This window comes from Lissotriton helveticus, chromosome 11 (assembly GCF_964261635.1).
Source record: "Lissotriton helveticus chromosome 11, aLisHel1.1, whole genome shotgun sequence".
Lineage (NCBI taxonomy): Eukaryota > Metazoa > Chordata > Amphibia > Caudata > Salamandridae > Lissotriton > Lissotriton helveticus.
The window spans coordinates 415,953,123-415,979,367 of NC_136072.1; the positions used below are offsets into that span (position 1 = coordinate 415,953,123).

A 26,245-nucleotide genomic window follows, 5' to 3' on the forward strand; every position below is an offset into this window, starting at 1 on the left:
TGCTTTCCTGGTTGCTATCACCTCTGCCAGAAGAGTGAGTGAGTTCCAGGCTCTTTCTTCCAAACCTCCTTTCCTTTCTGTTCATCCGGACAAGGTGGTTTTAAGGACCCGCCCTTCTTTCTTGCCAAAGGTTGTTACACCCTTCCACATCGGGCAGACCATCACTCTGCCCACCGTCTTTCCACCTCCGCATCCCTCAAGGGAGGAGGAGAGGCATACACAGCAGTTCCGGGTGGATGACCAGCTTTTTGTTGGATACATGGGCGCCAAAAAAGGTCGGGCTGTGCACAAGCGGACCATCTCCTGGTGTGTCGTTCTGTGCATCAAAGCATGTTACTCCTTGGCTAAGAAGGAGCCTTCTGTGGCGCTGCGTGCCCATTCCACCAGGGCAACGGCAGCCACTACTGCCTTGGGACGCGGTGTTCCCTTGTCAGGCTGCTACGTGGGCCTCGTTGCACATGTTTACCAAGCGCTACTGCCTTGACAGTCCAGTCCGGAGAGACGGCTTCTTTGGCCGTTCTTTTCTCCGTGACTTTCAGGTGTAATCTTGTTAGCAGACCCTCCACCGGGGTTGGTATTACTGGGGTATCTATTCTAAGGTAAGAAATCTATCACTAACATGTCTCTTTCAGATGCACAAGTTACTACATGTGTAACGATATATCTGTATGAGACATTAGTTAGTGATAGATTCCATACCACCCCACCTATCCTCACCGTTCTGCGAGCTGATTACTAGGGTTAAGGTCATCCCTTTCAGGGCCCTAGTTTATGCACCATTGGTCAGTATCTTGCATAGCTCTGCGTTCCTGGTGCGGAAAGTCGTGTACAGAACTGACGTCAGCGCGCATGAGTGGTGCCTAAGTACTCCCCGTGATGTCATCTCTGCGCTTACTACGCCAGTGACGGACGTGGAGATGCAGGACGCCACCTACTGACGCGCAGGGGTACTGCTAGGCAAAACTTTCCGGATCCAGTCTGACGCCTGGGGATATTCTAAGGTAAGGAATCTATCACTTTTATAGCATACAATGGTCCAGCACACTAATTTTACAAGTATATTCCAATATTTCAACAATAATTACAAACAGAAAAACTCTTTTAGTTTGAGTTGATGAGGACAGCAATTCAGTGGTGTTATTTTCAGTTCACTCTTTATTCCTTTATTTTTCTTCAGATAAAATACTGTAGCCGTAGCCAACGCGTTTCGTCCTTCATGGACTTCTTCAGGGCAGAAAGATAATAATAATGTTGGGATTTGATCTTTAGCTTTAGGATGACCGCCTAGGGAGGCATGTAAATGGTGAATAGGATATGGGACAAGGCTGGTCCTTGGGAAAACACTGCAGAGGCTATCCGCTATATTAGAAGGGAGCTGTCCAAGTTTTACTTTTTGTGTGCAGATTTGGAGGAGGGAGGAAAACCGTGAGAGTACTGTACCTCCCATGCCTGCTGAAAATGCCAGCCTGTTTATAAGTATTTTGTGGATTGTGGTATCGAATAAGGCTGAGTGGTTGAGTTGTATCAGCACACAAGGGAGACTGACGTCTCCAGCAGATAGGAGTTCCTGTCTAATGTTTAGGAGCGTGGATTTGGTGCTTCTTCTCGGCCTAAATCCTGCTTGAAAGTCACTGAGAAAGCAATTAGTTTTAATGTTGTATGATAGTTGATGGGAAACTGTTTAAAGTGCTTTGGGTACGCAGAAAGTGCTTTGGCCATGCAGGGTGACCAGAGATAGACCTGTAGTTCTCGAGGATATTTGTATCGAATAAGGGTTTCTTTAGGATGGGGGTTATGATGGCACGCTTAAGTGATTGAGGGATGTCCCCACTGGTTAAGGAACAGTTAATGACATTTTTGATAATAGATGTTGGGGCTGGAAGGCATTGCTTGAATTTAGCGTTGGTGATATCCCGTGGGTGAAGACTTCCTGAAGGAGTACCGGATTTTACTCACTTTGTATTCTGTAATGGGTACAAACTTAGTAAGAAAAATGCTGCTTTTGTGGTATGGAGCAGGTTGTTGTTCAGAGGTGTAATACTGAATCACCAATGTTAGTACTCAGGGTTTGGGTTTTATTGGTGAAAAATGTCAGAGATTATTGCAGCGATCTTCAGTGGGGGTGATAGAATTGTTAAGGTTGCTTGCAAAGACCATCACCTTGTAGATGCATAAGAGGGCTTTTGAAGAGTCGGAGAAAGAGGTGATGCAGAACTGGTAGTAGGCATTGTTTGCCCTTGTAAAAGCAGCCTTATAGTCCTTGGTATGAATGCAGTGTGCTGTCTGTTGGAGACCGTTTTACCCTAGTGTCTTTGTAGTACACACCCTATCTTTTTCAGTTGACTCAACTAATCAGTGTACCAATTAGCGGAGGGATGTCGTATTCTCATGAGGAGGAAACTACAGAATCTAGATCCTTGATTAACTTGCAATTCAGATACAAAATATTGGCGTTAAATTAAGCAAGAGGTCAGGGATTCTATCAAGTGCTTGTGTGTAGACCTTCAGCTCCAGGTTGTTGAGGTCTCACCATGTAGTGGGAGGGAGACCCCAGTGGACTGTTGATGGTCTGGTATGATGAGGCCTTTCAGTTGTGAATTTTATTAAGAAGGGATCTGAGCATGATACCTGGAGGATGTCAAGGAGTTTAAGCTCAGGAGTCATTGTGAAGATTGTCTATGTGGGATCCTTAACCAATTATTTGAAATTGATTGCATCCATTTAATCAATTATGGTATGACCATAGGTGTTTGATTATCAGCCCATATAATAGCCACGTAAGAGTATTGCTTGGTAGGATGGTGTTGATGAATATTGGGCTAGATCTAGACTGAGTGGAAGGCGGTCCTTGATCCTAGGTGAGTGATAGATTACCCCCATAACCAAGGAGAAGATAGAGGAAGGTTTTACCTTAATGAGGATTTATTCCAATGAGGTACAATTAAGTATTGTGAACTGATTCACTCATGGTGAACTGATGCTGACCCATCTCCCCGGCCTAGGATCCTGTCAGAAAATAGGATGTTATGGCTCATCGAGATAACCCAAGTTGCAATTTAAATCTGCTATTGTATCAGTGTTGTTCCCTCCATGAAACCGGTCTCTAATGTAACTATCATTTTCAATATTTATTTTCTTTTGAAGGTGTTGACTCGCCCCATAAACCGTACCAATCTTGCCTCCCTCTTCCTGCATAGTGCAATATTCAATGCAGTCCATTCAGCAACACAGCTTTTTGTGCATTATGGAGCTGTTTATTCTGGTTTGTCGTCATCCAAACAATCCACCGCTCTGTGGATAGTCTCCTGTGTCATATACTGCTGTCAAAGAGTCAATAGGCCTTTGTCAGTTTAACAGGCACATTCCAACAGGGAGAGGCAGCCACTGCTGCCTATATGAAGACATTTACAGGGATGTAGCAAGAGATCATATCACATGTTCAAGGAGTTGATGCTGGATTTTTACTCCATGACAGGTGTCTGAGTCGGCCAAGATCCCCAGTGTAATTTAGTTGCAAAGAGTAATCTATTTCTCAATAGGTTTTCTGGTTTCTATCCTGTGAGGTAATAGTTAAGTTGATACTCTGTTCTGTTTATAATACATGGGCACCTAAAATCCCTATCTGCCTGTCTGTTTCCTTATTACATGCGACTAGTGAAGTCTTTAGTAGTCTGTAATAAAGAAATTAAGTGCCTTTCAACTGTAATAAAGTAATGTAGGTAAGTTCGGACATCACTGTGCCTGCTGCCAGAGCCAGCAGACAAGGTGATAGGCAGGTTGCGGAGCAAAATTATAGCTGCAGTTAAAACAAGGAAAATGGGAACTGGCTTTTCCTTCTTCTGCTATTTTTCTCTAAAACTTTAAGTGATCATCTAAAAGTAGATATTTATGGACCATGTTAATTTGTTTCCTACAGGCATCGTCATTGCACGGACACGTTTCTACACTATGAGCCTTAGCATTTGTTAACCGGATTTACGTTAAACTGATTCTAATATATGTATTTTTATTTTTTACTAAAAATTACTGCTTATTGGGGTGTAATATAGATTATGCTTTTATTATTTGTATCTATTCGACTTGATCCTTCATGTCTGCAATGAACGTGAAAGTGTTAGACAACAAGTATTTAAGTGGTTTGTTGAAAGTGTGAGGGTATTATCAGGTATTATAAATGATACGATACTCCCTCCATACATTATAAGGATATTGCAACTCACCTCTGAGTTCCATGACTTAAAAAAAAAAAGTAACTGCCTTTGGCTATTATGTTAACCCCAAAAACAAGCTCCAGTATGGCAGTGCATCGTATGAAAAATTTTAAGGGTCAGTCTGTTTTCACTCTAGTAATGTTTTCGCAATTGCTTTTCAATATAAAATGCTGTTTAGGGTTGGCGTTTTCCATCAAGTTTGCGTTGTCACGACGCTGGATTTGAATTGGCTGCCTTTTTTATTTTTTTATTTAAAGAATTGTCTTAAAATATTGCTTTCTAAAGACAAGTTTTATTTATCTAAATTATTTTGAAATCTAAATTATACATTTAAAATTTGTCATCCGGCATTTTGCCATTTCTGGAGATATTCTGTTTATGAATTTATAGAGAATACCCATGATGGAGAATGTTGATTACTAGTAACTTACTTTTCCTTTTGACATAAAGGCTCTGGAATATAGAAATTAGGCAGATTTGCATAATGAGCAATTCGAGTTGATTCGTCATTTAAAGTAGTTCTGCTTTTGCAGTGACACTTAAAAAGATCTGCTGCACGTTTGAGCATATTAAAAAAAATCAGTCTTCTCCAGTCGCACACTTTGAATGTTTTAAAGGATGAACAGAAGTTGACTATCCATCAGGAAAGCAGTAATGCAGGTTAAGTAATTTGTTCTTTGACTGGCTGTTGAAGATGGAAGTAGGTGTAGTGTGAGACTGAGCGCTGTGCGGGGTTTTCTGTAAAAAGCACAATTCCACTCTCAATTTGTTGACTTGAAAATTGTCTTAGTAATGTTCCGGCTTTACATAAATGCTTGGTGTAAAATGTTTGTCACAGCTAACGTCATTTCTCGCTAACTTAACAGTGCAGATATAAAGAAAGGTACCCCATCAAAGTTAATAGTTAAATTATTCTAATTTCCTTTTTCAGCCGGCATCAAGAAACAGAAGGGAACGCGCAGAACTCAGGCCTGACTTTTTCGACTCGGCAGCCATCATAGAAGACGATTCGGTAAGTAGATTATCAATATAGATTTCTCGTTTTTTGTGCAGATTGAGTGCATGTCCATAATTGACTTTATTTAAACTGAGCTAGGTCCGATGCCCAAAAATTACCTGATAAATGCAAGTCTATCATAGTTGTCCCCAGGGCACAAGTTAAGGGTACTCGCGGGTAGACTGAGTATATCCCACTCCTATCACAGTGTGGATGCCCTGTACCCTGCCTAGAGCTTGGGCCACACAGACATGTGCTAAACTTGTCCTGATGTAATTTTCAGGCATCGGGAAACATTCAGCAGCACCTGCACGTTGTCTGGCTTCATTCCAAGCAGCAACATGCATCCAGGGAGGGGGCTTTGTTATTTTAAGTTCCAGCTGGGCCCAAAATAAAGGCTGAAACTAAGTGAACATCAGGCCTCCTTTTGTTGGAGTATCCTGGCTGGGAGCTATCGGGACCATACGCCTAAATGGAATAGAGGGGAATAAAAAGGCTCCCGTACATGAGAGGCATGTTTTTGACTTTGTCCCTGTATGAGAGATATTCATGCATTGTAAGAATGTCAGATGAGTTGGTCTGTCGCAGTATTGACACAAAAAAGTAATTTAAATACCACTCATTTGTTTTATTACTTTTATAGCGCTACAGTGCTGCACCTCCTAATGCAGGGTGTCTGAGCGCTTGACATCACTCGTACACATTGACAATAAATCATGTGTGTAAATCAGTGTACATGATGGGTTGCTTAAAACAGTGAGGGTTACAAGGTGTAGGAGCCAGATGTCCGTCATAGATCACTGTGCTATATTACAAGGATTGCAATTTATGAACTGCAAGTAACAAAAGGATCTCAGTTAAAAGCAGTAACCCACTTACCCATTTACATAAAATAAAAATGTAATCTCCGTGTTAAATAATGTGCTTTCCAGGAGACGTATTGTTAGAAAGTGGCTCTTTATATATACTGGGCCAAAGTGAGGTACAGTGTGTATAGATTCCCCAGTCTCCAGAGGTATAACAGAGGTTAAAGTCAGATCTGACCTTACTCTCTAAAGTGGTAGCTTGGTCGAGCAGTAAGGCAGTATCAGAGGACATTGTAAAGCATTTGTTGTACACACTCAGTCAGCAAAAGGTTTCACACACATTTAAGAACTGAACTCTAGGCCAATTTTTTTATATCAAAAGATATAGTTTTTTATTTTAGAACCAACAGGTATCAAAATTTACTTTTTTCAATATGAGTGACTTTAGGTAAGTACTTTGCAAAAAGGCTATAGACTTTGGAAGAACAATAGCTACACAGGGGTGTGGAATTTTCCAAATAATCTACTTGTCCAAGGGACAAAATGCCACTGAGATCTACATGTCCTGTAAAATCCACTTCAAACATAAGGGCTCCGGCTGTCTATATGTATCTGTAAAAATCAGCAAAAATGGAAAGCAGGGAGCCTTAATTAAAAAGAACACATTAGTTTGGTTGAAATAAAATATTTGCCTAAGATCACACAATTTAAGCATGGAAGCTATTTTTTTTTATTTATCAAGCCAGGACACAGAGTATCTAAATAATTCCGGACTGTCAAGAATTCTGCAACATCACAAATAGCAGATAACTACTATATATACACTCTGCACTCAAGCAGGATGTTGCACAATGTCACAACTAATTGCAACCAGCACTTACTTAACTCACTTCTTAAAAAAAAATCATGATCACTAATAATGAACATCTGTCGCCAACAAGCCACACCTATCCAGAATACTGGACTATCCCAGAGCATGCAGACATATCCCAAATAACGGACAGTCTTCACAAACGTATGATTCAAGTAAGACTGTAGTGATACAATGACCAAAAGAATCCTAAACTATGATTAAATAATATAATGTGGACGTGCATTTGCAGAGCTATTTGAGGCAGAAGTGAAGTGCATTGCAGAGCTATTCATAGAGGCCCAGCCCCCCTGTTTCACACAAGAACAGTCAGTCACACTGATCTAGTTGTGTTCATTGGCAGAGCTCTGCATATCTATTTGTATAAAGTAGCACATTTCAAATGAACACATCACCAGATTTGAACTCCTGCCAAGACATGAAATCAGCATTTTGTCTTTTTCTTTAATGCTAGTACCCTTTATATCTCCCTCACCACCTCCCGATTTTACTTGTTTCTAATACTCCTGCCCGAGTTATTTTAAGACATGACTGAGCTGGTATATGACCTTGAGACTCACTGAGAGTGCAAAAAAAAGTCATTCTTTTATTAGAAATGCAGTTTAATAGCGCAAACTCTAACTGAACGTATTGGAGCGCTTTAGATGAGTGCCAGTTACATTACTACAAGGACACGTTCATTTATTTCTAAGTGTAGCACTGTTGGCAGCTGCACGAGAAATATATGTGAACTTATGCAGAGCCTGCAGAGGGGACATTAGTCTGGCAGACGTCAATACAATATTAAGGCGATCATTGTAGTCTTCAAAGAGAAAAACAAAGTGGCTGCTAGAGGTACATCAGGTGACTCCCTATGACCCGCCTTGGGCATTCTCTGCTACACTTGGAGCACGGCGCAGCTAAAGTTGCTAAATTAAGTAAAACAATGTGTGGCTCACCGTGACAGTTGCTCCCCTTATATATACTCAGTCAGGCAGCGCCCTTCCGACCACATAAGCACACGACTTCACTTAACTTTATGCCAATGTAGATCATGCTCGATATCACTGCATGCTTTTCTTACCTCGTCACGCCTCCACCTTCACTTACTTTCTCCTTCTGAGGTTTTTAATCTGCTACTTTTTCCCCCCAGTGCACCGCTGCCTCACTTTATCCCGCCGGAACATTATGCTGATTAATTGCCCAGCCAAAACACAAGAACCCTGGAGATGGTGGAAATGAAGAGTCTTTCGTGACCTTTTGCGTGGAGGGAGCGTTCTTCATCAGAAATACTGATTTATAATCCCAGTCACAAAGAGTTTTGCACCATCAGCATTAAAACAGTGAGGCGGCTACTTTCGCTTTCCAAAATCCAATGTCTTTTTAACCCCCGCATTCAGTCTGAAGTCCCGGCACTGATGTGGTGCAACTTGATATGTGCAGTGCTCGTGCTGCCCGCAATTAACTTACAAGGGAACAACAGTTAAGTGTCCTTATACAATTATGAAATATAAACTGCAGCGATGCTGAGGATACCAATAGAAACGTGAGCAGACGGCAAGAGCAGTGACGAGAGCCCGCGCTTTCTGCACCCACAATGACACTGCATTAGCGAAGGTCCGTCAGCAGGCAGACATTAAAGTTCTATTCCAATAATTCAGTGCAGTCTGTATGCAAGCAGCGAATAATAACGCTAGCAGTGCTATGGCAGGCGCTTTGACAGTGCTTTAATTTTACCTCAAATGTAATGGCCTCGCTCGCAGCAGTCCGATGTTCAACTGGTTGCTGAGAGTAATGACGTTTCACTCCCCAGCCAATCACTGGCTAAAGCCCAGTGAAGTCATCGGCTGCTAGCCAATCAGAGGGCTCCAAATGATCCAAAGGCTCTCTGCAAGCTTCTATGATTGGCTGTGAGCCCTAGAGCGCCCACAGCCTATTGTATTTACGTGATTTAATGTCTACTTGTCCGTCAGACAAAATAGACATTAAATCTTCTTGCCCATCAATAAAAACAACATGGTTCGGGCGTCGGGCGATAGGATTTCCCCACCCCTGGCTACAGTTGTTACAATAGGCAACACGATTTCAAACACAAATTAACATTGAGCTCAATGGGTTTTTCTACGTAAATGCAGTTGATTATTTTATAGATTGCTTCTGTAACTCCAGGACTGGATCCTAGATTCAGTCCCGGGACTGAAGATGAAAACCGTTTAGTAAAAGCATATCTGAAAGAGACACGTTAGTATTAGATTCCTTACCTTAGAATATCCCCAGGCGTCGGACTGGATCCGGAAACGTTTACGTAGCAGTACCCTTGCGCGTCGGTAGGCGTCGTCTGCGGCTCCGCGTCCGTCGTGGGCGCCGTGATGACGTCGTCGGAGTACTTAGACGCCGCCTCTGCGTGCTGACGTCAGTTCTTCTTTTTTCCACGCCAGCAAGCGCAGATCTGGAAAAAGCAGTAACCCTAGTCAATTTTTGACTAACTTTTTTGATCACTTTTGATTGTTTTCGAAGTCTCTCGACTCCGAACGGTGCCGTAGGGATGCCCGGCTTCAAGCACTGTGACGATTGCGACCGCCTGATGTCGGTCACGGATCCTCACCGCGTGTGTTTGTCTTGTCTAGGCGTCGACCACGATGACAAGGCCTGCTCCGACTGCCAGGCCCTCTCTTCGAAAGCCAGGCGGGAGCGGTCCCGCAGGCGCCTCGAACTCCGGCAGTCGGTCCCGCGCCGTGAGAGGTCCCGATCCCATGGGAGGTCGAGGGACAGGTCGCGGGCTCGGAGACACCACAGCTCCGAGGGTAGGCCGCACTCCTCCGGGTCGAAGTCGTCGTCAGGTAAGCACAAGAAGTCCAAGCGGCGTCATCGCTCTTCAGACTCCCCCCGACGCTCGTGCGATGCGGCCGGGGGTTCGGGTGACACCACCCACGCGGCTCCGTCGGAGTCGTGGGCGCCGCGTGCAGCTCCACACCCTCCGGTCACTGGGCTGAACGCGTCGCAGGAGGAGATCGAGCGCTTCCTCGTGGCCATGAGGAAACTCTCTCCTCCGACGGACTCCGCGGCGCCTCCGGGCCCAGCGGACCCGTCTGGGGCCCCTAGCGGGTCGGCGGCTCCGGCCCCGACGCCGTCAGGTGCTTCGGCCCCGCCGCCGCCGACTGCTTCGGGCCCGGCGCCGCAGGTCCCCACTATCCCGACGCCGCCGGCGCCGAGGGGTTCAGTTGTTCCGGCGCCACCGGAGCCCTCGGGCCCGACGCCGCTGGACCTCCTTCGGGATCTGGTTCGTCCCCGGTGGATCTTACGACCTCCCCGGCGTCGGACCCTCAGGTGTTGCCTTCGGCGCCGTCCTCGGGCGGCGCCGTCCCCGGTTCCACCTTCGTTCCTGTTCAGCCGTCTGGAAGGCCCGATGGGCGCCGCTCCAGACGTCGTTTCAGGAGATGGGTGATGAGGAGGACTGGGAGGGGTCTGAGGACCCTCTGACCAGGGAGTGTCAGTCTCATGAGGACTGGACAGGAGACCTTGGGGAAGCCAGTGGCCTGGACACTTCTCCAGACACTGGTTTTGTCTCCCCTCCTACCGTGGCTTCGGAGGAGAGGGCAACCCACAGTGTGGTGCTGATGAGGGCTGCCAAGGCCTTGGGCCTTGAGCTCCCCGTCGCGGCCATGAGGACTAATCTCCTCACTGAGGTCCTTAAACCGCAGTCAAGCTCGGCCGAGCCTCTGCTGCCCTTTAATGAGGCCTTGACCGACGTTCTTCTGGGCACTTGGTCCAAGCCTGCTACGAGTTTGCCCGTAGATAGGAATGTGGCCAGACGCCACCGCCCAGCCTCGGGCGACCCATGTTTCCTGTCCACCCACCCCACCCCCGAGAATCTGGTCATCCAGGCCTCTAATTCCCAGACCGCATTCCCGTCCGCCCCGCCGGACAGGGAATCCAAGAGGTATGAGCAGTATGGAAAGAAGATATTCTCATCCCTTAGTCTGGGTCTGCGGTCTTCCAACACCGCATGCCTCTTGGGCCGCTACACCCACTCTTTGTGGGATACGGTCGCGGATGTGCTGCCAGAGTGCCCGTTGGAGGTACGGGCCAAACTCGGCCAAGCCCTTGTGGAGGGCCGGGACGCAGCCAAGTATTCCATTAGGTGTGGGCTGGATACCACCGACTCGCTAGGCAGAGCGATGGCAACGACGGTGGCGGTCAGACGCCACGCCTGGCAGAGGTCCGCCAACTTTTCGGCAGATGTCCAGAACACACTCATGGACATGCCGTTCGATGGCCGTCGCCTCTTTGGCGACAAAGCAGACCAAGCGCTCGAGCGCTTTAAGGACTCCAGGGCTACGGCCAAGTCCTTGGGCCTCTCGGCCCCGCGCCAGCAATCGGCTGCTTATCACTCCTTTCGTGGCCACGGAAGGGGTGCACCCACGTGCCGCTAGCCACGCTCCGCAGGGCAATACCCAACGCGGTGGCAGCCGTGGTAACCGCCGTCCGGGCGGTAGGGGTCAAAGGCGAGGTCAGTCCACACCTTCCCCCGCAGCATCCGCCTCAAAACCCTCCTAGTCCGTGCTTTCAGGCCCATGTGACGCCAGTGGGGGGCAGAGTTCGCCATCACCACCTACACTGGCGCACTGTCACTTCGGACAGGTGGGTGCTGCAGATCGTCCGAAGGGGCTACTCCCTCCTCTTCGAGGCGACTCCTCCAGCCATGCCACCGCAGAACCACCGTGTATCGGGGGATCACTTGCGACTTCTGCAGGAGGAAGTTACGGCCCTCTTGGCCAAGGGGGCCATCGAGCGCGTTCCTGGGCCAGAAGTAGGGTGTGGTTGCTACTCCCACTACTTTCTGGTGCCCAAGAAGGGCAAGGGGGGCCTACGCCCTATCTTGGATCTACGGAACGTCAACGGCTTCCTCCGGAAGGAGAAGTTCAAAATGCTGACACTGGCTCAGGTCTTGGCTGCCCTGGACCCAGGAGACTGGATGGTAGCGTTGGACTTGCAGGACGCTTATTTCCACATCCCCGTCCTGCCGGCCCACCGGTGCTACCTGCGGTTCATGGTTGGCCACGAGCACTTTCAGTTTACCGTGCTCCCCTTCGGCCTTACCAGCGCCCCACTGGTGTTCACAAAGGTGATGGCGGTGGTCGCAGCTCATCTGCGCAGGTTAGGGGTTTCAGTCTTCCCCTACCTCGACGACTGGCTGTTGAAGGCGGGCTCGCCCCAGACAGTCGTCAGCCACCTCCAGACTACGGCAGATCTCCTGCACCAGCTGGGGTTCTCCATCAATGTGCCAAAGTCACACCTGTGCCCCTCTCAGAAGCTCCTCTTCATCGGAGCAGTTCTAGACTCGGCGCAGTTTCGGGTTTATCCTCCCGAACAGCGGGTTCGGGATATTCAGGCCCCTCTTTTACAAGTCCTTTTGTTCCTTCTTTCTCTGGCCCAGCAGGGCTCTGCTCTGGGCACTATTAAGGGCTACCTTTCTGCAATTTCAGCCTTTCTCATGCTCTGTAATCAGCACTCTTTTCAAGTCTCGTTGTACATAGATTTCTCAAAAGCATTACACACCTTTTCCCTCCTATTCTGTTTGTTATACCGCAGTGGGACTTTAATCTAGTTCTTACTTATTTGATGTGCCCTCCTTTTGAGCCCCTGCACAACTGTCCTCTACGTTTGTTGACTTTGAAGGCTGCTTTCCTGGTTGCCATCACCTCCGCTAGGCGTGAGTGAGCTCCTGGCTCTTTCCTGTAAGCCTTCCGTTCTGTCGGTTCATCTGTATAAGGTTGTACTTCGCACTCGCCCTTCCTTCTTGCCGAAGGTTGTCACTGCCTTCCACATCGGGCAAACTATCACCTTGCCCACTTTCTTTCCGCCTCCGCAACCTTCGAGAGAGGAAGAGAGGCTCCACCGTCTGGAGCCAAAACGTGCGCTCTCATTCTAACTAAATCGCACACAACAATTCCGGGTGGATGACAAGCTCTTTGCTGGCTACGTAGGTGCAACGAAAGGCGGGGCTGTAGACAAGAGAACTATCTCCCGCTGGGTCATCTTGTGTATCAAGGCCTGTTATTCTCTGGCTAAAAAGAAACCTCCGTTGGGGTTGCGCTCCCATTCTACCATGTCAGCTACTACTGCATTGGGACGTGGTGTCCCCCTGCAAGACATCTGTCAGGCAGCCACGTGGGCCTCGCTGCACACTTTTACTAAGCATTATTGCCTTTCCAGTCCGGAGAGACTGCTTCTTTGGAGGTTCTGTTCTCCGTGACTTTCTGGTGTGATCTTGGTTCGCAAACCCACCAGCTGGGTTGGTATTGCTGGGGTATCTATTCTAAGGTAAAGAATCTATCACTGACTTGTTTCTTTCAGATGAACAAGTTACTTACTTTCGGTAACGATATATCTGTAAGAAACATTATTTAGTGATAGATTCCTTACCGCCCCGTCCATCCTCTCCATTCTGCGATAGGATTTCTAGGGTTAAGGTCATCCCTTTCAGGACCCTAGTTTCAATGCACAATTAGTCAGTATCTTGCATGGCTCTGCGTTCCTGGCACGGAAAGTCGTGTACAGAACTGACTTCAGCGCGCATAGGCGCGTCTAAGTAGCTCTGATGACGTCATCTCGGCGACTACGACTCCAACGACGTATGCGGAGCCGCACGACGACGCCTACCGACGAGCAGGGGCACTGCTGACGAAAACTTTCCAGATCCAGTCGGACGCCTGGGAGTAATTCTAAGGTAAGGAATCTTTATCACTAACTAATGTTTCTTACAGATATATCATTATCGAAGGTAAGTAACTTGTTCAACTGATCCCTCAAATCTTGTCTCTCCAAGTCTTGCATTCTTGAACATTAATTCATTGGTGTTTTGCAGCTGAATTCCTGCTGTCTATTGTTGGGCTAAATTAATGCAGTTACTAACAATGGCATGCGATGGAATACTTTGTAGATTTTCTTGGTAATTAAAATGTTCATCAAGTATGATCAGTTTCGAAACTAAAAACAATTCTAGGATTGAGGAGTAAAGCATAGTATGAGAATTTTGTCACAAAATGTTGTTGTGTTAGGCTAACCTTTGTTTGTTTTTTTCCAGGGATTTGGAATGCCAATGTTCTGAAGACCATGAAGTCCACTATTTCACAAATACAGAACTCTATTGTTTAGAGCTAAAGGCCTATATACTGTGACCGTTTGTGTATAAAAAAGAGGAAAATACAAGGAAACATTTTTTAAGTGAACCAGTTTGTTTTTATTCACCAAACGTTTGAGGCCTCAAGGCCTTGCTGCTATGACAGAGCAGAAGACATTGTAAACAGCAAAGAGGAATGTTATTTAATCCCTTCTCATCAATTATCTGCGTGCAAAAAAAGAATCCGGGTAAAACAATCTTCATTTAGCGGGATAGATAAAGCAGCAAGGAAGGTTGTCTGCATATTCAAGAACTAATGAGAAAACACTGTTAGGATGCCTCTTTTTAGGCACACTGCGAGAGCAGCAACATTGTGATGACACACTTTTTAACTGATTTTCCTGCTGTAAAACTACAACGGATACTCTTCAACTATTTTGTTTGCTTTTTTAAGTTTTAAAAAGAAAAATCTTAACAAGTTATTTTTTTTTAATGAGACACGACTTGTCATTCATTGACTGACAATTTTGGCTGCTGTGGCCACACCACATGACGATGGACAGCACACTGGATTTGGTTGGTGATGTGGTACGCGGCTTTTATTGTTGGAGGTGTGGAAAAAATGAACATTACTCTAAAGACAGATTTCTTGCCTAGTGCATCCCTGCCAAAGGACGACAAAAAGCACGAGAGCTTCAGATGTGGATATAAATTCCCTTATTTTATACTCTTGTGAGAGACGTTTAATTTTGTATTTATAATGGGATATTGAACAAGATATATCCGTTTAATCCCTTTTCCAGCGGTAACCTTCGTTTTATAAGATCATTTGGAGACAGCAGCGCAGCATTTTCTATCGGTACTTAGTCTACATTTTTAACAACTGATACCAGCAAACAAAATACTGACCACCTAAAACAGACAAGAAAAACAATCAACAACGTTCTCACCTAATCAATTGCTGTCCTCCCTGCTTGTTTCCTGTACTTGAAAATCATCATAAATTAATTTTCCATTATTGGAAAATTGTTTGAATAAAGGAAAATAAACCAATTGAATCTGATGCTCCTACAAAAGAGTTGTTTGGTGTACCATGTTAATGTCTACTCTGCATAAATATTTTTGTAAATTAAATGAAAAAAATAAATAAATCCTGTTAGGGTTTTGCTGCATAGATGTGTGCTTATCTGATCTCCCAACAGAATGTAAAAATGTTTTATATCATCTTTTTTTCCCAATTACATGTTTGTATTTCAATTGTATTAAAAAAAATCAGTTCTCTCAAGATTCATTCAAATAAGTATACCATAATAAATGTCTTCTCAATCAATAAGGTTTTAGACACAATTTTGATTATAACTAAATCTAGTTGTTCAATGTAGTATTTTTACACTGGTGCTGCTAAATTTAGTTACAGTCTGTGTAAAAAGTCTGATTGATTCAAGAAGATCATTTTGTGATGCTTGGGGCCTGTGTGCGAAAGATTTGTTTGGCTGTTGTAATTTCCAACCCCGATCCATGTAAAATTCATGGTTGTAAATGTAGCATAATTCACAATCATTCAAGTAGTTTATAGATATTTTTTTCCATATTTTACTTTGCATTTGAAAAAATATACATCTGATAGAGACAGTTAGTTGTAGATTCTTTACCTTAGAATTTCTCCCCAGGCGTCAGTCTGTATCCAGAGACTTTTTCTCAGCACTACCCCTGCATGTCGTTAGGTAGTTTCAGTCCGCTCCTCGTCCGGCGGCATTGTGGGCGCCGGGATGACTTTGCGGGACCTATATAGACACCACCCATGCGCACTGACTTCAGTTCTTTCTTTTTCTGTGCCAGCCTAGCGCAGATCTCGAGAGAGCTACCCCCAGCCACTTTTTGGCAAACTTATTGTTTGAGACATGTGGGCTGCTGAATTCATATCTGTGCATAGATCGCCGCCTAGTGTTGGGTCCGGATGATTGCACATTGTTGTCCTGGAAGAGTCTTCGAAGTATCACGAGATAGGTGGCTCCTCCCCTGGACTACAGTGCACATGGGCATCCTCAGATTGTTTTTTTCCGCCATTGGGTTCGGATGTACTTTCCTTTACTCGAAGTTCGGAATCTTAACTAAACTTTCTAAAGGCCAAAAGGCCTTCGGTCTCGTCGGTATTGTTTCGAATCGGTGCCGACAGCTTTATCTACAGTTTATTCAACTCGGGACGTCGAATCGGGCCGTGGGCCTTCTCGACGCCAAAGATAACAGTCGTCGATGGAACGAAGTCCATTTAAAAGATGCCCTCTTTGTAATTCGAAATACCCACATGTAGATAAACACCCTGGATGTAACAAGTGTTTATCTCCAGAACATAATGAATCCGACTGCCTAGCCTGTGCCCAATTTCAATCTAAAAAGACAATTCGAACTCGACGGGCTGCTAGGCTAACCATGCAGAAACCAGCGCCAGAGCCGGAAAATATCTTCGACGATGAAGATCTCGTCGAAGCCGAGGAATCGGATCAACAGTCGGATCAAGATTTGGAGCATGACTCCAACTACTATATCGATGAAGAAGAAGACATCGTCGATGTAGGAGACGACGAACAAGGGATTGGAGTCGTCGAGGGCGACTCCAGTGATGAAACGGGGCCAGCCGTGAGTACGACACCCCGAACATATACTTCTATGGTTCTACAGGCTCAGGTCGAGGCATCGCCAGAAGGCCTTAGCCAAGATCTCAAAACCCATTCTATAGCCCCGCAACACAGCTCGGCTAAGAATATTAGAAAAGAGCCATCGGATCAACGTACTCACAAATTGGTGATGTCGAAACCGAAAGTTATTGAAACGAAACCGAAACTGATCGACTACACGGTTTTCGGACCAAACTACGTCGATCCATCGGAGTCGATCCCAAAGAAAATCGTCGACAATACTGTCTTTGGACGAAACAATTGTCGATCCATCGGAGTCGAACACAAGGGTCGTCGAGCCGAGGGCCAGCGCACCTATATCCACTCCAAAAGACAGGGCCGTCGAAACGACAAGATCGGCGCTGACAGCCGACAACACAAAAAAGGGACTCGATCCGAAGAAAGTTGTCGAACCCAAACAGAGTCGGCAATCGAGCCGAGACCAAAAAGCATCAGTCCGAAGCCACAGGTTACTAAACCGCAACAAGGTCAGAAAGGTACTATCGACTTGAAAAACAAACGTCGAAACGATAAAAACTTCGGCTCTGAAGAAACCAGCACAACCTAAAAAGACTGTTGGGACACCGAGGGATCTTGGACCAATCAAGTTTGGATTACCAACTTCCTCAAAAACAAAAACGGCCGACCCAAAAAGCGGTATCGAAACGAAACAAGCAAAACCAAGAACATTGGCAAAAACGCCCAGAAATGCTGAGCAGGAGATCTTATATCCAAACCCCTCATCAGAAGAACAGTCAAAACTTTACATTGACCCTAATTCTGGGAAAGTCACACTCTACAAAAGAAAAATCAGACCAGAAACTGATAAACAGACTTATGTCATCCCACTCAAAAAGAAAAGGGACTGTTCTACTTCACCTATTCTATTTGAGCCTATTAAACCAACTAGACCTGAGCCATACACATATTCACCCACACACTCAGATGAAGAAGTGGATGATGAATATGATGAAGAATACAATTACCCAGTAGACACTGACCCAGACAATCAAGGTCAACCATGGGTTGATCCAGTACATCCTGGTGACTCTCAACCCATTCCAGATACACCTGCATACCCTGCTAGGCCTTCTCCTACAGAGGATACAGCTGCTTTTAATGCATTAATAGAAAGGGCAGCCCTCCATCACAACGTACAAATGCATGCAGACCCCATCGAGGAAGATTTCCTCTTTGACACCTTTGCTACATCAGAAAGATCTGTCAAAACTCTACCTATGTTAAAAGGGGTACTTAAACACGCAGGTGTTATATTTAAGGACACAACTAGGGCACGGGTTATGAACCCCAGAATAGAGAGAAAATACAGGCCAGCACCAGTAGACCCTACATATATTAAGGGACAACTGCCTTTGGATTCTTTGGTGGTATCCAATGCACGAAAACGTGCAAACTCCCAAACAGCTGGAGAAGCTCCACCTCCTGACAAAGAATCAAAGATCTTTGAGGCATCAGGGAAGAGGGTAGCCGCTCAAGCTGCTAATATATGGCGAATATCTAATACGCAAGCCCTGTTAGCTAGGTACGACAGGGCACACTATAACACCTTAGAGACACTTCTCCAGTATTTACCTGAACCTTACAAAGAACAGGCTGAAGACCTAGTACAGGAGGGAAAGTTAATAACTAACGCCTTTATTAAATGTGCCCTAGACGTGGCAGATACAGCGGCCAGATCTGTTAACACTAGTGTTATGATCAGGATACATGCGTGGCTTCACATTTCAGGTTTAAAAAAATGAAGTCCAGTCAACTTTATTAAACCAGCTGTGAGAAGTTGGCCTGATGTGCAGTGTTCACTATTCTAGTGATCACTATATATCAGTCCAAACAACCCTTATTGATGATTGGTTGTAAGTCAACCTTATAGACCAGCTATCCTAGTAGCATGGATACGAGCAGTCTAAGGCTAAGACTCTAGAGGGCGTGTTAAGCCAGCTGTTTTACCATCACATTACCCCTTGAACACCCAGTGAAAGGACACCACACAAGTGTTATGAAAATAAACAATGTATTTATTAGAATCACAACAACCCTGTACTCTTTATGAGGACAGGGTGCTAAGCACACAACAAAACTCTTATGAAAATACTTAAGTTAGCACGTTATACACAAATGCCCGAGGGGCACGAAAAACCATATACTTTAAAAGTGGAATGCGAATTACTAGCAGGTAAGTAACAGTTCTAATAGGCTTTGGAATCGCTAGGACTGGACTAGGGAATCGTTAGATTACTACTAGGAGGCCCAGGGGACTCGGGTGCAGAGGGTGCACTCTCACGCGGGATGCGGGACAAAGTCTATGGAAGCTAGTAAAGGCAAAGTTAGTGTTCACGGGCGAACCCGACCTGGTAGGAAGAAAACGACAGTGGATCCTGACCCTAGGATAGTGAGGCTATGCTGGGACACCGAAGTGCCGAAGTTACCTAGCCCAGGGGCTGCAGCTGCATAGGTCTGAAAAGACGTCGGGGATCTCGTTGCCGGACCAGGAGCCTGGAAGAAGGGAGTTGCTGGCAGGCGACCAGTGAAGAAAAGTTCGATGGATCCAAGCCTGGATCAAGGAAGAAGAAAACCTGAAAGCAGAGGGGACCAAGTTCTTGAATCACTAGCCAGTGATTAAGTGGGCACCAGGATGGCACCGGGCGAAGTCACCGCAGTCAGGTGAGTGGGCGCTGCTGGGCTCTGCAGTCTCTCGGACCAGGAGGCGTTGTCGGCGACCAGGATGGAGGTGCGAGCTGTCCCACGAAGGTTCTTGCTGTCGACGTCGCTGGACCCAGGATTGGGCAACAAGTCTTGGCAAATGCAAGGCCCACGCGGTGGACCTAAAATGGCGTCTTGGGCGGACCAGGAGGGTCCAGGGTACTTCTCCGATGGAGGGAAGCAAGGGCCAGTCTGGAGCAACCAGACTAGCAGCAGAAATGTCGTCGGGCGTCGTCAGGAAGGCCACAAGCCAGCGGGCTAGTAGCCAAACAACGCGGTGAGCAGTAAAAAGCAGAAGGGCCCCACGCAGATCGTGGAGATGCTGGGGGGCTGCTCTTCGGTGCTGGAGCTGCTCAGGGTGGGGGCTTCTCGGACCCCAAAGCACTCACCAGGAATTCACTCGGCGGGCTTGTTGTTCAGAAGTCGTGCAGTCTTGAAGATGGCCGGTCCCTCGAGGTCTCGTCACACCCACGAATCTCAGCGTGACTGATGATGTAGGTAGAGGTCAGAGGTGCCAGGGAAGCCGGTTCTCGTCGAGCTGGGCAGTCGGATTCCGGAGGAAGGACTTGCAGCAGACTGCAGTGTTCTGTAGATGGTGCCTGCGGATGCAGGGTGACTACTCCTTAGTCACAAGGGAGAAATCTTAGGAAGAAGTCTTGAGTTCCTTTCGTGGAAAGTAGTTTCAGGATTCAAAGATGATCTGATTTGGAAGGGGGCCAGTCTCTACCTTTATCCTGTAAAAAGGGGCTGGCACGCGACTAAGTCCTGCCCTATGGGTGGGACTAGGAGGGGGGTGGTTACACCCACTTCCTTGGCGGGCTTTTCCCCAGCACAGGGTCTGGAGTGACCCTGGAACTGGTTCCAGCCAGCCTATGCACAGTGAGCACCGGGGTGCCACGTGCAGTCACCTTCCTCTAAAGCCCTGCCTACCTACAATACACAAAACCCTGTCTGGGACGGTGCTGGCACCGCCCCTGGCAGGAAACCCTTTGTCCTTATCTCCTGCTCTGGGAGGACTCCCAGCAGCAGGAGGGCAGACTTGTGTCTCGGTGGCAGCATCCAGTTTGTGGATGCTAAGGCTCTGTCTGACTTTTAACCGGGTTATAGGTTACATGCATGTCGTGTCCCTCTAGAAGGGTGGAATGCTAACCCCGTCGCCAGAATTGGCGAGGGGTTAGTATTCCAATTCGTATGACACCTTACTCGACATGTTTTGATAAAGCGATACCAGAGTTGGCATTTAACCGCGAGGATTATAATGCACTTAAGAGTATATGGTATGCGATATCATGGAAACGGCTAAGGGATGGGTCCCGAAAGCCGCAGACAGGCTCAGCTCATGCCAGAGCACCATCTCACACGATCCCAAGCACTCTGCCTTCAGGATTGTTAAGGCCTGCCATAGGAGTGACTGATAGGAGATCTGTGTGTCCATTTTAGGGTTAGATATAGGTATACTATATCTAAAGCAAAGGGTGAGTACACCACCTTGCCCCAGCTGTCGTGCAGCCAGTTGTGTCAGTTTTAGTTAGTCAATCCAGGGGTGGTACAATACATGCTTCAGCCCCTGGGAGACTTCTGGGTGCACCTCAGCCCTGGGTACAGGGACTTGGAGAGGGCCCAGTGCCAATTCAGTACCTGAGTACAATTTGGATAGAGAGAACAGCTAGGCTGTGGGTCTGATTAGCAGGCCCACAGCCAGGGAAAGTCGTAAACCAGTGCAGCAAAAAGCAAAAATCTGGGTGATCATAGGATTGCAGACCCTACTCTCCTACATGACCCCCCCCCCCCAAACTTTGGGACAATAAACTAACCTTGACCAGGTGAGTCTTCTTGCTCTAAGTGGAAATACCTGGAGAGCCCATCAGCATTGCTGTGATCAGTCCCAGGTCTATGCTCCACTGTAAAATCCATCCCCTGTAGGGAAATGGACCACCTAAGCAGTTTGGGGTTTTCACCCTTCATCTGATTTAGCCACAAGAGGGGCTTATGGTCTGTCTGAATGGTGAAGTGAGTGCCAAACAAGTAGGCCCTCAGCTTCTTCAGGGCCCAGACCACAGCAAAGGCCTCCCTCTCAATAGCTGACCAATTTTTCTCTCTGGGTGTCAACCTCCTACTAATGAAAGCAATAGGCTGATCATTACCATCAAAATTCAGTTGAGACAGAACAGCTCCCACACCCAACTCAGAAGCATCTGTTTGGACAATGAATGGCTTGGAGTAATCTGGACTCTTGAGGATAGGTGCTGTGCACATGGCCTGCTTTAGGTCATTGAATGCTTTCTGACAGCTTGCTGTCCACTGAACTTTCTTTGGCATCTTCTTGCTTGTCAGGTCATTAAGGGGGGTCACTATGGACCCATAATTTCTGACAAACTTCCTATAGTACCCAGTCAGGCCCAAGAAAGCTCGAACCTGAGTCTGGGTGATTGGAGGAGTCCAGTCCTTGATGGCCTGTATCTTACTCTCCAGTGGCTGAACCTGGCCTCCACCTACAAGGTGGCCCAGGTATACAACCTGTGTCTGCCCTATCTGGCACTTTGTGGCCTTGATAGTGAGGCCTGCCTTTTGCAGGGCCTCTAACACTTTCCTCAGGTGGACCAGGTGATCCTCCCAGGTGGAGCTAAAGACAGCAATATCGTCCAGATATGCTGCACAGAAGTCATCCAGCCCAGTGAGGACTTGATTCACCAACCTTTGGAAGGTGGCAGGTGCATTTTTCAGTCCAAAGGGCATTACCACAAATTGATAATGCCCTCCAGGGGTAGAAAATGCTGTCTTGGGTTTGGCTTCCTCAGCTAACCTGATTTGCCAATACCCAGCTGTCAAATCAAATGTGCTTAAGAAGTTGGCAGAAGCCAATCTATCTATAAGCTCATCTGCTCTTGGTATTGGGTGGGCATCAGTCTTAGTGACTGCATTGAGGCCTCTGTAGTCTACGCAAAACCTCATCTCTCTCTTACCACCCTGGGTGTGAGGCTTTGGCACTAGAACTACTGGGCTAGCCCAAGGGCTATCTGAGGGCTCAATGACTCCCAGTTCCAACATTTTCTGCACTTCAGTTTTGATGCAGTCTCTAACATGATCAGGCTGTCTGTAGATTTTACTCTTGACAGGCAGACTGTCTCCAGTGTCAACCTCATGGGTACACCAATCAGTTTGGCTGGGTGTCAGAGAGAACATATGTCTGAAGGATTGCAGAACTTGCCTGCAATCCTGTTGCTGATGTTCAGTGAGGCTGCCACAAAAGACAACACCATCAACCGACCCATCATCAGGATTCTGAGTGAGCAGGTCTGGGAGAGGGTCACTCTCTTCCTCCTGTCCCTCATCTGTGGCCATGAGCAAGCTCATGTCCTTCCTGTCAACATATGCCTTGAGCCTGTTAACATGGAGCACTCTGAGAGGGCTCCTGGGAGTTCCAAGGTCCACCAAGTAGGTAACCTCTCCCTTTTGCTCAATGATGGTGTGGGGCCCAGACCATTTGTCTTTCAGAGCTGCTGGGGCCACTGGCTCCAGCACCCACACCTTCTGTCCTGGCTGGTACACAGTCAGAACAGCCTTTTGGTCATGCCAAGCTTTTTGAAGTTCTTGGCTGGCCTCAAGGTTTTTAGATGCCTTTTCCATATACTCAGCCATCCTGGAGCGGAGACCAAGTACATAGTCCACTATGTTGGTTGCAGGCTTTTTGAGAGGTCTCTCCCATCCTTCCTTCACCAAACACAGGGGTCCTCTTACAGGATGCCCATACAGAAGCTCAAAAGGGCTGTAGCCAACCCCCTTCTGTGGGACCTCTCTGTAAGCAAACAAGAGGCAGGGGATCAGGACATCCCATCTTCTCCTAAGAGGTTCAGGTAGTCCATGAATCATCCCTTTCAGGGTCCTGTTGAATCTCTCAACAAGCCCATTGCATTGTGGATGATAGGGTGTGGTGAACTTGTAGTTCACACCACACTCTTTCCACATGGCAGTCAGATATCCTGACATGAAGTTTGTACCTCTGTCAGAAACGACCTCCTTAGGGAAACCCACTCTGGAGAACACTCCAACTAGGGCTCTTGCCACTACAGGGGCTGTAGTGGTCCTAAGGGGAATAGCCTCAGGATACCTGGTGGCATGGTCCACCACCACCAGTATAAACTTGTGTCCTGATGCTGTCTGGGGTTCCATTGGACCAACAATGTCAATCCCCACTCTTTCAAAGGGAACCCCCACCACAGGTAGTGGTATGAGGGGGGCCTTTGTTGTGCCACCTGACTTACCACTGGCTTGGCAAGTGACACAGGAGCGACAAAACTCCTTGGTATTCTCATTCATATGGGGCCAGTGAAAGTGAGACAAGCCTGTCCCACGTCTTTGTCTGACCTAAGTGACCTGCAAGGGGAATCTCATGGGCCAAGGTGAGAAGGAAACCTCTCAGAGACAAGGGGATGACCAGCCTCCTGGTTGCACCAGGCTTGGGGTCTCTTGACTCAGAGTACAGGAGTCCATCTTCCCAGTATACCCTGTGGGCACCTGTGGCATTCCCTGCAGCCTCAGCAGCAGCCTGCTGTCTGAGGGGTTCAAGGGAAGGGCAGCTCAACTGTTCCTTCCCCAGGTCTGCTCTGGAGGGTCCCCCTGAGCCCAGAAACTCAACTTGATCAAGTTCAAGCTCTTTAGGCTCAGTTTCCCTCAGCTCTTCCAGATCAGCCTCCTCAGAGACTTGATCCTCAACCTGGGGCAAGGGGGAAGGCAAAGCCTTACCCTTACTGCTCTTCTTCTTGGAAGGTGTCTGGTCCATCATTTCAGGATCCAGCACCTGTTCAGTGGGGCATTTTCTGGCCTGTGACCTAGTCACAGCAAGTACATGTGCTGGCAAGCCTAACATCTCCATGTGAGTCCTCTGCTCCACTTCTGACCATTGTGATGACTCCAAATCATTGCCCAACAAACAATCAACTGGGAGGTCTGAACTGACTACAACTTTCTTTTGTCCCTTCACTCCACCCCAGGAGAAAGCCACAATTGCCACACTATGACTAGTAGTGACATTGCTGGCATTGGTCACCAGGAAATCAGTACCTGGCATGATCTGTCCAGGGTCCACAAAGTTAGGTGTCACCATGGTGACACTGGCACAAGTGTCCCTATAGGCCTGAGCCATTTTGCCATTTATCAAAGGTGTCTGCCTGTATTTGCCCAAAGTATTGGGACTTATTTCAGGGGACATATCCATATCCCCTGTACAGACAAGGACAGCCTGAGTGAGTGTGCCAACTAAGTTGTCAGACCCCTCAGTACCCAAGGTTAACCCAACTAATGCCTTGGGAGGGACACTACCACTACTGACTGTACTAGGGGGTGCAGTTGCTTTAGGAGCTGTAGTGGCAGGAGTTTGTCCTCCTCTTTTGGTGCACTCACTAAACCAGTGAGATTTACTTTTGCAGTACTGGCACCACCTTTTTGACTGGCCTTCTTGAGTCTTCTTCTTCTGGGAAGCCTGACCCCCACCCTCTTTGGTTTGTTGGGGACCTGGTGAAGACTTCTGGTCATTTTGCTCATTCTTAACATTACCCTTCTGGTCTGCTTTCTTCTGACCACCCTGGTTCTGGTTCTGCTTGATCCTTGTCCTGACCCATTTGTCTGCCTTCTTTCCCAATTCTTGGGGAGAGGTCAGATCTGAATCAACAAGGTGCTGGTGCAGCAACTGGTTCTGACAATTGTTTAAAATTTGTTCTCTCATCATTAGATTATACAATCCTGTGTAATCTGTAACCTTGCTACCCAGCAACCAGCCCTCCAAAGCCTTAGTGGCACAATCCACAAAATCAGACCAGTCCTGAGACTGAGTTTTCTGGGTGTCTCTGAACAGCAACCTGTACTGCTCAGTGGTTAAACCAAACCCATCAACCAGTGTATTCTTCAGGACCTGGTAATTGTTAGCATCCTCCACTCTTGTAGTGAGGAGCTTATCTCTACCTTTACCATCAAAGGAGAGCCACAGTATAGCTGCCCACTGACTCTGGGGAATGCCCTGCACAGTGCAGGCCCTCTCCAGAGCAGCCATCCATTTCTGGATATCATCCCCTTGCTTAAAGGGGGGCACTATTTTAGTCAGGTGTTTAGTATCTAAACCCTTCTCTCTATCTCTTGGGAGATTGCTGCCACCAGTGGGAGCTAACCCACTCATCTGCTGCTCTCTTGCCAGGGCAAGCTTCTCTTTGGCCAGGGCAATTTCTTCCCTTTCAATCCTCAGTTCAGCTTGTCTCATCCTAGCTTCATGCTCCCTTCTCTGAGGGGAAGTGAATCTCCTCTGTGGAGGATTCCTTCTCCCCTGAGAAGAGGCATTAGAGTGCAGAGATCTATTGGAGTCCCTAGAAAGAGATCTATCTCTCCTAACTCCAAGGTTAGGCCCACTTCGGGTTAGTACTGGGGGTCCCCCAGATCCTAGCCCAAGTAAGTCTAAGTTGGCCCTGGTTAGCCTTCTGACTACCTCAAGACCTTTGTCTACCTCATCCCCAGAGAGTTCCTCTTGATCCTCCTCCTCAACTGCAGTAGCAATGTTGGGGAGATCTGGATCCCCAGAGGTTCCCTCTAAGGCTGGCATGTTCTCATGTAACTGAGAAAGCTTTCTGGCATCATATGTCTCTAAGAGACCTATCAGAAAGGGAATGGTGGGGTTAGACCCCTGCTTCAGTTTTCTGGAGACACAGATCTGTCCCATCTCCTGGAAACTGAGAGCTGCATATCTTGAAGTGACCTGTGGAGGGTCAACACTGACCAGGGGAGTCTCAGTAGATTCTCCCTGGGTAGACATGCTTTTCTAGTGAGGTGTAAGTGGTGCACTTACCTACACTATATGTTTGCCTACTGATCCCTTGCT

General features: G+C 47.1%; 1 protein-coding gene across 3 annotated transcripts in view; it reads left to right on the top strand.

Moving 5' to 3' along the window:
* STAG1 (STAG1 cohesin complex component) overlaps nt 1-15,161 on the top strand; it is a 1,346,357-nt gene extending 1,331,196 nt beyond the window's left edge. For all 3 annotated transcript variants that reach the window (XM_078665875.1, XM_078665876.1, XM_078665877.1), the window contains exons 33-34: nt 5,143-5,223; nt 13,952-15,161. In XM_078665875.1, coding sequence (XP_078522001.1) covers nt 5,143-5,223; nt 13,952-13,975 — 105 coding nt within the window. In that variant the 3' untranslated portion in view covers nt 13,976-15,161. The remainder of the gene's footprint in view (nt 1-5,142; nt 5,224-13,951) is intronic.
* Nucleotides 15,162-26,245: the final 11,084 nt, after the last annotated feature.